This window comes from Etheostoma spectabile, chromosome 15 (assembly GCF_008692095.1).
Source record: "Etheostoma spectabile isolate EspeVRDwgs_2016 chromosome 15, UIUC_Espe_1.0, whole genome shotgun sequence".
In the NCBI taxonomy this organism is placed as follows: domain Eukaryota; kingdom Metazoa; phylum Chordata; class Actinopteri; order Perciformes; family Percidae; genus Etheostoma; species Etheostoma spectabile.
Genome location: NC_045747.1, coordinates 28,507,540 through 28,519,645, shown reverse-complemented (window position 1 = coordinate 28,519,645; position 12,106 = coordinate 28,507,540). Strand labels below are relative to the sequence as shown.

Below are 12,106 nucleotides of genomic sequence, written 5' to 3'. Positions count from 1 at the left end.
GGGGGGCGGTGACCAAAAGTTGTGGCTAAGTTGGACAGCTTTAAGAAGCCTTCACATGGAACATGGAAGTAATAATAATAACTAAGTAGCCCGTTAAAATGCTCTTCAGGCAATATGTTGCTGATGTTAATATACAACAGACTGCAGATGATCTGTAATCTGAACATATTCAGTCTCTCTGACAACTAGAGCTAGGCGTTTTTGATCATGCCTTGGGTCTGATGACGTTTACAAACCTGGAGAAAATAATGTTTGTGCTGACAGGTTCTACCAACAGGTTTTGTATATAGATCTTGTTTTACTGCCTTTATTTGTTGGTTTATGTAAAAGATTTCTGAATTACCTTGTTCCTAAAATGAACTTGGCCTACATAAAAAAACAAAATGTTTTCTTGTTTGTCTTTAATTTCTGATTCTTGTTTCTTTTTTTTTTTTATCAAATTGTACCTAAAAGTCCTCATTATTTTTGTACATCGACTGTGGACACCGATGGCAGAAAGGGTAAAGGTTGAGAAGGGGAAAGTTTGTTTGAAAAAAACTAAAACACACACACATATATTTGATAACAATTTTCCGTTTAATCAGTTTTTTAAAGATTGTGATCAAGAGTCAGTGGGACACTTTACACTGTAAAAATGAACCAGGCAGCGCACTCTGTAGGACAAACTGACACACTGCTTCTAAATGATCTCAACATATTTGGCATTTCTGTACTGACATTTACTGTTTTATACTGTAGAGATAGATATCTTTAAAAAAAGCTAAAACTAGCCAATAATATCAGACATCAAAATGCATCGGTCGGGCAATAGTGCTCATTGATATTGACCATCTGTGGTTACATTAGCTGTACATAATTTTTGCATGAAATCAAACCAGCACCAATAAAATCCAGTATGATAGACAATGCATTGAACTGCTATTGCTCTACAACTGCCAGAAAAAAAAAGTACTAATTCAAAGACTAAATGTGTATAATGGCAACGCTTGAGGACGTTGATATTGATCTCCATCTTTGGTGAAAAGCAGTATGCACTTCATGATTGGGAATTGACTGCACAGGGCAAAGATTCTTCAATCAGAGAAGGAATCCTTTCACATCACTTTCTTGCATTCTTAGGACAACACAGTCTCACTCCCGGTGCATCAAAAAAACGATACTTGGTCAGGGGCCTCTGGCATTAGTTACTGACACAAAAATTCTCCTTTAGCGTCTTCGTCAGATGCAGGATCACGCAGGACACCCGGTCTCCTGGGTGAAAGTCTAGTGTTGTCTGCATCCTTGCACAGATTTTCTCTTTCATCCTACGTCACCTTACAGCGCTGCCGTTGAGCTGCTGCTATGCCCGAAGCATCCCCTACAGACGCTAAAGGGTGCCCTTTGTGCAGGTTGCTAATGAAGTCGTCATAAATTAACAATTGATTCAATATTTGTGCAAATAAACTGTAAACCAGTGGCATACAGAGGGTGTAAGTAGCAATGTATAATTACACCATGATTTTACCATTTAGACACATTTTGTTTCTGCAGCAGCTGAAAGCTAAGGCTTCTGTCTTTTGTCATTACATTTTTTGCTTGTGATGACATTTTTCCATTAAGTCCAAACGCCACTGCACATAAAAATTAGCATAACTCAAAAACAAACCAAAAAACCATATGCTCCATGAGTTCAAATAACTTGTGTTAAGAAATATTTTGTTCTGCTACTACATTGAGAAATCTATAGGATCAATATGTTTTTTCTGTGTTTATTTATTAAAATTTGATGAAAACGCATGTGTTTTCTTTAAATTTATTTTTTCATGTGATGATGTGATTGTAAATGGACTTCAGTACTGACCCACTGATAGCCAGCTTACATATTCAATGGATTGTTACTTACATTTCTAAACTGTTAAAACAGACATTTTCAGTAGGAATTGATTATTGAAAATGGCGGTTGTGTAGTCTTGTCTTTACAGTAGCATGGAGCCATGTCCTTTAATTATGTATTATTATTATTTCTCCTGCCTGACACTCCAGACACGCCAGATAGTCTGGCAGCCCAGAGCCTTTTGATCAAATTAAGAGTACCAACATTTGATTAATTTGATTTGATTTGATTAATAGGCATGGGGAACTTTACATAAGCTCATATCTCAATGCACATCAAACCAGCTATTAGGCTAACTGAAATAACACCATGCCAATCTCTGGGTATTGTATGGTATGGTGAAGGGTATGTGATGATATGGGGCTATTTTAATTCCAAAGGCCAAGGAACTTTAAAAGGATGCATATTATCCTGGATCCATGAAATATAAAAAAAATAAAAATAAAAATGTGCCTGCGTCTATGGGAATTTAAAATTGCGATGTGTATACCTATGCCCGATGTATTTTAAGGAAGAACATTTATTTATTTACAATACAATATTCATTCACAAAGAAAACTGATGTACTTTAAAGGTTGGATTTTCGTAAATGTTTTGAATTAAGGCATTAAGATCAATTTCCAAAAGATGGTTTTTATTTCTTTTCTAATCAACTTTGGCATGGGGGTGTAAACTTTCCCAACCCACTGTAGTTTTACCTTTTACTTTAAAAAAGTTGGCAAAAGCAGGCTAAGGCCTGTGAATAAGCCATGCTCTACCCTTGACCCTTAAAAGTAAAAACTCCTTAAATTTCCACTTTGATTGTAATTTTTTTTAACGTAATTTCACCCTATGAGCGTCACCCAAGCATTCTTACGGCTTTCTCGCATCAAAGTTAAGTTCACATATTATTGTAATTGTCTATGTACATATATGAACATTCCCATGTAGATTCTTTGATGTGTATAAACTAATTGTAGTTGGACTTCGTCTGTGATTCCCCAGGAAAAGCACAGTGAAAAGACCGTTAAGTAGGTCTGGATGTGTCAGGATATGGCCAACAGCTGCCAATGGGGTCTGATAGGGATGTAAGGATGCATCATGAAATCAGTTAAAAATCAAATCGCAATGCAATTTTTAAAACGGTCTAGGGCATAAACTACTTTTGATTTTACTTAATTGACTTCAGACGTCACTACATCTTCTTAGTTTATTTAAGAGTTTTTTTTCTTTGTTATTTTGATGTGGGATTTTAAAATAAAATAATTGTTTTTTTTTATTTAGGATAAAATACAATCTCAGTTGCACTTTTGATAAGAGGGCACATCTGTAATTTTGCACAGTTTTATATAGTCCTTTGTCTGCAGCTCATTCTGTTAAAGAATTGGGAGAAAAAAAACGTATAGTGAACCGAATCGTGGGTTAAGTGTATCGTTACATGTCTAGTGTCTGAACATGGATCCAGTTATGTTAGAGAATATCTTTTTAGCATGATACAGTACATCTTCTAGAAACATACATGGCTTTCTTTTACATCTTTGAATGTTTTTTTCAAGTTTTCAAGGTTTCAAGAATAACAGAAAAGGTAGAAACGTAGCGTGTGTGTGTGTGTTTGTGTGTGTGTGTGTGTGTGTGCGCGCGCATCTCATGGCAACATGTGATCAGGATATGACAGCATCTGGGCCCTTTGTCAGACATGCTGTCATTACATGGCTCTGATAAAAAGTAATAGTAATATTATAACAGGTAGGACATTTTTGCAGGCCAACCCAGAAGTTAGCATCACCCTGGTTACGTTAACAAAAAGCCAATTGGATTTTTCCATTGACTATTGCAGAAAATAAGCTTTGTGGCAAACAAAAGTTCATGATACACGTTTTAATTTTACGAAGATCTTAAAAAATAACCACCAGCGTTTTCCCTAGGTTTACTGCTTTAGCTTGGGAGATGTGGGGATACCACAACACCAAATTCCATCCTCAACTTAACACTTTCAATAGATAGGTTTTATCAATGTGAGACTACCAGTAGGCTTACAATACCAACAATATATCTTTACTTCACTTGTTCAACTGACTTTAGCAATTTAGAAAAACTTGACTGTCCTGCTGTTACAGACATGAACCAACCACAGACAGTTGGCTCATTCAGTGACTCAGGGCAGTGTCATGTTCGTGGTGGTGTGCAGCTGCAGAATGAATATAGGGAAAACACAATGGATTTTTGGCACCTCAGAACCTTTTGGTTAGTTTCCAGGTGATGATGCTTCCTAGAGCCAGGCCGGTGACAAAGATCAGGGCAAGGCTGTAGTTACGATAGCTCAACGATGACACGTTCTGCATGGATGCCACTGCCAGCTCAGAGAAGCTGTTGATCTGTGGAAAGAAAGCTCTTATCATGTGGGGCATCACTATCACTCCTAGAGAAAATATTTCAGAAGAATGAAAAATATGAATGCAACTAAATGACAAAAACTATTTTATTTGATTCCCAGATATCAAATTTGTTATTGTTTTGTTGCTCTGATTAGTTGTAGGTCTATCCAATCGCATACAGAGGCATTTTGGTCTATGCCCGGTGATAGCGCACCTTAGAAATAGAAAATAAAGGGATGTTTCAGACTAATTTGCGATATGGTGTGGCAATGTCCGCCAGGCACTTTGTATGGTCAATGGTCATTGTGCTAAACCTTTGCAATTGTTAGACCTCACTGTAAAACAACAACTGCATTTGTATAACAGCTTCCATACAATTAAATGCAGCTCAAAGTGCTTTAAAGTATGGCATTAAAAACAATGACTTTTTTTTTTTCCACATCCTGGTTTGTTAGGAACGGTCTTACTTTAGCCATAGTTCTGAGGTGGAAGAATGCTTTCTTGGTGACTTTGTTATGTGAGCTTCAAAACATAAATTAAAGACTTTTCACTACTGATTTGGTCTGATAAACCAGGTCCCCAGCCTATTAAAAATTCAAAAATAAACAGTAGTTTATTTACGCCTATTTGTTTAAAAAGAGCAATGGTCGATGGGGAAACTCCAACTCTTGAACCACCAATTGTCCAACTTCATCACTCACTCTGCAAGTGAGGGACAGACCTTCCCGCCTATAGGGCTGGCCCCACCTTGCTGAGGTCCAGCCAAAAATAAACTGGATATAGCTTTATCAGCACTGCTAAAAAATCTCATACAGTGAGACAGCATGAACAACGGTCACATGTTCCTGTGACCACAGAGCTAACATGGTTGAGGAAAGTGCTCTAAAATGAAGAAGATGGAAGAAACAAAGGCCCACATACCCATCCTCCATGTTCACGGATCCAGTCCAGTAGATTATTTCTGAAAAAATCCACAGTCCACCTTAGGATCTCCCTCACTGATTGAGGGAGATGGGCCTCCACCATCTGATGAACAGAAACACCGAGTTCACACACAAAGTGAAGCTGCTGACAAACTCTGCAGTTCGTTTTCATGACCTTTCTGGATTATTGGGGGAAAAAAACTGCAACAAATATCAAAAAATATGTGGACATCTGAAAAAAAACGTGTGATTGTTGAACATGTCATTCCAAAGTTTTCAATACACAGTGTAAAGTTGGGTTAGCATTCTATGTGTAGAAACAAGGAATGTGTTTTAGGTTGCATAGCTACACTGCATGACTGCTATTGTGTCACTGTTGGTATTTGCCAGCATGTTTGTTTGGAGGTGTGTGTGTTTGTGTGTGTATGTGTGTGTGTGTGTGTACACGTCATCAGCATAGAAAAATGGACAACGCATCTTGCGCTTCCTCTCAGTGTACAAAAGTGAAGGCAAAATCTCAATGGGACGGGAACTGTCATCTTGTAATTTTGGAGCATGAGTCCAGTGGTAATCAGGTGGTGGAGATGTGGTAGCAAAGTCCCGCCCACACACCCACACACCAATCACAGCTGTCAATCATGATGTTTTACCCCATTTTTTTTTTAATAGGATCAAATAACTAATAAAAGGTAAACTGATCCAAAAAATAAGACTAACAAACATTAGCATCAGAACTACTCACTAAGTGACAGAAACCTAGCCTCACTCCATAGAAACCACTCTTTGCACAATGCACTTCCGTCCTAACGTCTGACGTTTAGACTTGTTTGTGGCTGGATATATCATTTGTTTCATGTGAATATGATTGTGGATAACGTTTGTGATATTGAGATGCTTGCTACAGTTGCATTCATAGGGATGAATCAGCGAAAACATGGGAGCCCCTCTCTTCAGTCACACTATTTCTGGCAGTTGTTGACACTCCGTATAAAACTCATCCATTTCGTCCAGCTGTATGTAACGTAGAAATAAAATGGATTATTGATCCTTTTATTTATATAGTTTAGAGCTGACTTTACCAGCTGACTTCTCTATTGGCCGTTGAAACAGGTGAAGTCTCTTTTAAAACCAGCCTCTGCAACTCTAACAGCTAAGTCACAGCGACCCCATCAGCAGGTTTGACTCGAGCTGAGACAGGCTGGTTGAGGATTTTAAAATGAATGTGCTGTCGACATCTTCTATAACAGACGCGATGGCGGAATCTACACGTACGTTCTCCAGCGGCAGTCGTGTTTGTTGTAAACAAATCCAACCCAACGCTCTTTGGTGACGTGGTTGATTCCGTTACTGTCGATCATCTGTCTATCATCGTATAAAGCCAGACCTGACAATTTGAATGGTCCAAACAACTCTTGTTCGAACATAGTTGCTCCACAATGTATCAAGTCCAGATCGAGGTTCCCAACCTCAAATATTGTGGGCAGAGCCACGTTTGGCTGCCATCCAGGCTAACAGAAACCATCTTTTGGGAAAAATGTATTTGACATGTCCTCCATCTGCTAACATAAAGTGGGCGGGGCTTATGACCTACATTGCAGCCAGCCGGCAGCAATCCAGATGTGTTGGCTTTACTTATACAGTCTATGCATCAACGCCTTGTCACCAGGACCTGGGTAATTAAAATCACCTGCATACCTGTGAATCAGTTTTGTGGAAGCCCTATTTATGGTCCAGTTGCTGCCACATCAAACGGCATCTTGTGAAGTAAATTAATTTTGTTTACAATAATCAAAACGGAAAGCAGTTATGGACTTGTGCGCTTTATTTGGACACAGCATGTTGGACAGACCTCCCTGCATTAGCCCTCTCAGCAGCTAATTGTATTGATAGTCACTTTGTCATTGTCAACAGAAACAGGGCCGTGGAGCACTGTGTGTTCATCTTGTGCTCAATAAATTCCCCTTGAAACAATGGATCACTCAGTCACTTGGGATGCAAACTTTGTGTAAACTTGCTTCAGCAAAATATAGGAATGCACACGGTAACTTCCATTTGTTCGTACTGTGAGTTTCCTTCTTTCTTGGTACAGTTTGAATATGGTTCCTGCCATACAGTGGGGATACAGTGTTGCATTTGCTGTTGCTCATATGTATGAATTAATATGTGGATATGGAAGTAGTGTAGTGGATTATTGATTAATGTAAATGTGTATCGTGGCTGATATCTGAGCTCTTTCAGGTTTTAGGTTTTTTATTGTAGTGCATGCACTATTGGTTGCCCTCAATATGAGTGGAACAAATGCTTCTTCAATTGATGATAATGATGGTGATGATGATGATGATGATGATGATGATGATGATGAGAAACTGTCACACTCACTGAAAAAAAAAGCGTCACTGGAAAAAAGGCTTTCCTTTCTTTCTTAAGAAACTTCAGAAAGAAAGGAAATCTAAAGTCATCAAATCAAATTAAAGGTACAATCACTTTCATGAAAAAGCTCATAAAAATGACAATAATGCCTTACAAGTGCAAACTCAGCTTGATACAAATATTGGAAACTGCGTTAAATGAGCCATTTCCTTATTACCAATAAAGGAAAAGCCGAAACAAAATGTGTGTTTCATAATTATCAATCAAAATAACCATGGGTTTATTAAAGATGTCAAACAACAGGCAGACCGGTCTCACATCATGGACTCAAAAAGAAGGTGGACTTGGAAGGAATAATAATAAGCATTTTCAAAACCTTCAAGTCTGGAATGATGAATGATGAAACCAAGGCAAATGACAGTATTGTCTCCATTATCAGTAGCAGAAGGCATGATTCAAAATCTAGGGCTTCAATTATCTCTACTACCTCCGCCCCTGTTGAAGCAGAAACTGGCATGGCTGCTTTTCTTGCCTGCTAAAAGTTACTCTAGGGTAAACATAATCTGGAGTAAAAGGAGAAGGAAAGAGCAATCAGAACTTGAAGTGGAGTTAGCTGCATCTGTGGCAAATGGTGGTAAATGTCTAAAGCCTCAAAATGTGGTTTGCAATGCTCTACATCCAATAGCTTCTATGGCATGGAAACCTGTTTTAACAAAAGAGAGAAAAGGACCTATGTGCTCAAAGTTCAACAAAGCCTCTCTCATTTGTTTTAATTGTATCAGACATTTATAACATAAAGCGTTAAACTATTTCTGTATCTGCGTGAACCTACCTTGAACCCTCTTTTCCTCTTGTGCACCTTTATCTATCTACTCTTGCCAGTGGTGTAATCGAGTCACCATCTGTCAAGTCCGAGTCAAGTCTCGAGTTCCCAGTGTTCGAGTCACCAAAAAAGAGTCAGCGTCGAGACACCATTAACTGAGTTTGAGTCCCCAGTGTTCGAGTCCGAATCTGAGTCCAAGTCTGAGTCACTGAAGAGGAGTCCGCATCCCTCTGCATCTTTCGACAACAGTTGCAGGTGGAGAGCACACACCCTGCATGAAATAGCTTGCATCAAATTTTGAATGACCTATTTGCGTTTTGTTTTATTTCTATACCGGTGCTAAAACAACACTTTTAAAATGGTGCCGGTGCCTGACCAGAATAAAAAAGTACAGCACACACTACACTCTGTGACATTAAACAGCTTGTTTATTGCTATGGCCATATGCTAAAATTCAAATGATCTATTTAAAATGTAAACTCATAACAAGAACTTTATTTTAAAATTGCAAGTAAACGCACCACGAAGTCTTGTCTGTGTTGTTTTCGTAAAACGTCGGCGGGCATAGTGCAACTGCACTGAGTCTGTAGCTGCAGACGATTTTACTTATCAGTGTTGGAATGCTTTTCAGTGAAATACAGCCACACTTTTCACCGTTTAGCTGTTGGGATTTTAACCGTGTGCAGCGACTAACTAACGGTAGCGTGCTGCAGTGTAAAAAGTGTAAACTTACATCACATGTAGCGATGGTTCTGTGTTCAGCCCAGGCATTTAAGTGGCAAAGAAGTAAGCGTTGCTATTTGTTCCAGTAGGTACCGGTTGTTGAGGCATAAGTCAGAAACTCCATCCAACTTCAAGTCTTATATCATAAATGCTCGAGTACGATTAACTAAATATGATTTCATAAATACTCAAGTCCAAGTCATCAGTGCGGGAGTCCAAGTCAAGTCATGAGTCCAGTGAACAGTTGAAACCAGTGTATACATTCTTGTGTCTCATTCAAACTTTAGAACATTGTGAACTGCTTCGTGTAACGTCCAGTATAATTTCAGCCAAAAGCACTGCCGTCTTATTTGCCAAGCACTTAGCAAAAGGAAAGAAAATATGACCTGAATGTTGAATCACAAACACTTCTGCAGAGTTCCATTGAGTTTAGGATAGCTCAGAACAGATATCCTGGTGTTTCAGCACCAATTGCTGGTGAGAATTTATTTTCTATAATGCTTGCTCTTGGGGGTATTACTGAAATTGTTGGGTCTTTGTAACTTATAGAGTGTGGTCTAGACCTACTCTATCTGTAAAGTGTCCTGAGATAACTCTTATGATTTGATCCTATAAACTGAATTGCAACTGCAAGGCTAAATTAAATAACCGCTATGCTGGTGAAGCAACAAAACTATTATCTCGGCCAAAGAGGGATATTTAAGTATTTCGTGGAGTCCCTCTGCAATAGCATGCCTTTGAGAGCTTTTGAATGCAGCATTGCAGAAAAGTTAAATGATGCCCAAGACTGTGTGTATTTCCTAGAGAAGTACACATTTCAGAAGAACATTTTTAAAATGACCAACATATTGTATCTGCTTAGGACAAAGCCCTCTTGTGGCCAGTAACTGAGTCAGAAGATGTGATGATGATTAAAAATAAGGTTTTCATGTGATAATCTATTCTGATCTACAGCAAAAATAAACTAACCCACCTTGACAGCAAGCTTTCCAGCGACATAGAAGAGCACAGCAATCCTCTCCCAGCTGATCCCGTGTTGAAACACTTTGTCTGCCACTGCCTGAAAAGTGTCCCACTTAGAGCGGGAGGAACCAGTTATCCCATCTATCGCACTGCAACAGAGACAAGAGAAGATAAGGGCAGTTTGAGTGTTAAAAAAAAACTTTTAATGAAAAATATCACATATAACACGGGGCTATAGACCAGTGGTTTTCCAACCTTTTTGGTCTGTCAGATGAACTTGTGTACCACTTCATATATTCTAAGTATGTTCTAAATATATAAAACAATTAAATAAGAGTGGATATTGGTAAATATTTCATAAAATAGAACTATCAGTATTTAGGTTGGTTTGGTCTGATATCACGCTACTAGCCTTTTTGGTTATTACTTTTTAGAGTGAAGCTATGTAAATGTTTTAACCATTTATACATTACTTTTAGCTACCTATTTTAAATTTTAGCCATTTTACCTGCTCTCCGTTACTTTTACCTGATCATTCGAACTGTTAAGGCAGTTAAGCTTACTTTCAACAAGTTATCTCTACCATGTATTTAATATATAACTTCTGTGCTCACTTGCTAACTACTTTTCTCACACGCTTACATATCTACAACATGCGGTGTTCCGGTGTTAAAGTTGACTTAATATTAGCATGTGGATATATTCTTTTAATTAAATTGTAATTTTTATCTTTTTAAATTAGTAGATCTATTTTGTAATCTTTCTACTTAGCCCCTGGCCACTGCAGAAGTACCCCTGGGGTACACGTACCCCTGGTTTGGAATCAAAGCTATAGACGTTTTCAGTATTCTACCATGAGCGCTGAGATACAGCGGCTCAGACTCACTCTTTGAACTCCTGGTCACCTTGGACCTTGTCCCCAATGATGCAGATCATTTTGGCCAGCTGGGTCACCACCTTCTGCTCCTGGTCAGTCTTTAAGACTGCCAGTGGAGTAAGGGGTGGGATGTCCTCTGAGGGTACGTCCTTCAGCTCCTCCTCAATCACCCTGGAAAAAGAACAGGATATTAAAAAAAACTTAAACTTAAAAATTAAGGGCCATGATTACATAAATAACTAAATAAATCCATCAATACAACAAACATGTAATTATATAATTAAATGTTGAAATGTGTACATTTTTAAATCTTTCATTTATACATTTATTTTTACTTTCAATGTTTTATTTCAATTTTTATTTATCCATAGCGTAACTTGTTGCAGGGACAAAATATCTCTGTCAACTTTAGTTATCGAAAGTCAGGGGGCCGGTTTATTTGTTACAGATCTAGCAGGTTCAACTAGTTGATCGAGCTCTCTTGGTTTCCACTGTATTGCTATAATCCATCAGATTAAAGATTAAGAAGAAATAAGTATTCATAATACGTATGCTATTTTTTTTTTTTTATTCTTTTTTATTTTATAAATGCTATAACCTCCAAAAACACATATTCATCTGCCAATGTAGCAGCCTCCCTGGGAGTATGTACCTTACGCTCATTAACTTATGTAGTAACACTCTCCGGAAGTGCGATTTTTTTTTTTCTGCTCCAAAATAACCAGATCGTATAGACCCTCAAAAACATCCACCAAAAACAGTACACCAGCTCTGAAACAATGATATCAAGTCACGAACAAATTCCACATACAGTAAGTTTGATCGTCAAGCTCACCTCCAGAACGGAAACGCTTTATTATTTGTAATATTGTACTAGACGTTCTGACCCACGCTCACTATTATTGGTGGTGCCGGTAATCATGGCTCTTCAGGCCACACAGCACGTCACTGGTCAATTATGTCAGCTGGTAAATCAAAAGAAGACAGCCACCACCACCAGGCTCTCTCCCTCCATCACATCACCCTGTAGCCCTGTCTTATGATACATCTCTGTTGCAGCCTCACTTGCTGTATGTTAGCTCTTAGAGGAGCGTGAATACAGCTTCATTTTTTTCTGTCTCACTCAGGGCTGATATAAGTCCTATTCTCTATTCAATTCAATTTCAATTCAATTTTATTTATAGTATCAATTCATAACAA

At 38.3% G+C, this 12,106-nt stretch overlaps 1 protein-coding gene across 3 annotated transcripts in view; it reads right to left on the bottom strand.

Moving 5' to 3' along the window:
* Positions 1-766: 766 nt before the first annotated feature.
* Positions 767-12,106, bottom strand: part of LOC116703331 (apoptosis regulator BAX) — an 18,075-nt gene continuing 6,735 nt past the window's right edge. For 2 of the 3 annotated variants that reach the window (XM_032537995.1, XM_032537996.1), the window contains 4 exons: positions 10,916-11,077; positions 10,040-10,178; positions 5,149-5,253; positions 767-4,227 (listed from right to left, as the gene is read on the bottom strand). In XM_032537995.1, coding sequence (XP_032393886.1) covers positions 4,084-4,227; positions 5,149-5,253; positions 10,040-10,178; positions 10,916-11,077 — 550 coding nt within the window. In that variant the 3' untranslated portion in view covers positions 767-4,083. The remainder of the gene's footprint in view (positions 4,228-5,148; positions 5,254-10,039; positions 10,179-10,915; positions 11,078-12,106) is intronic. The other variant, XM_032537997.1, reaches the window with a different exon arrangement.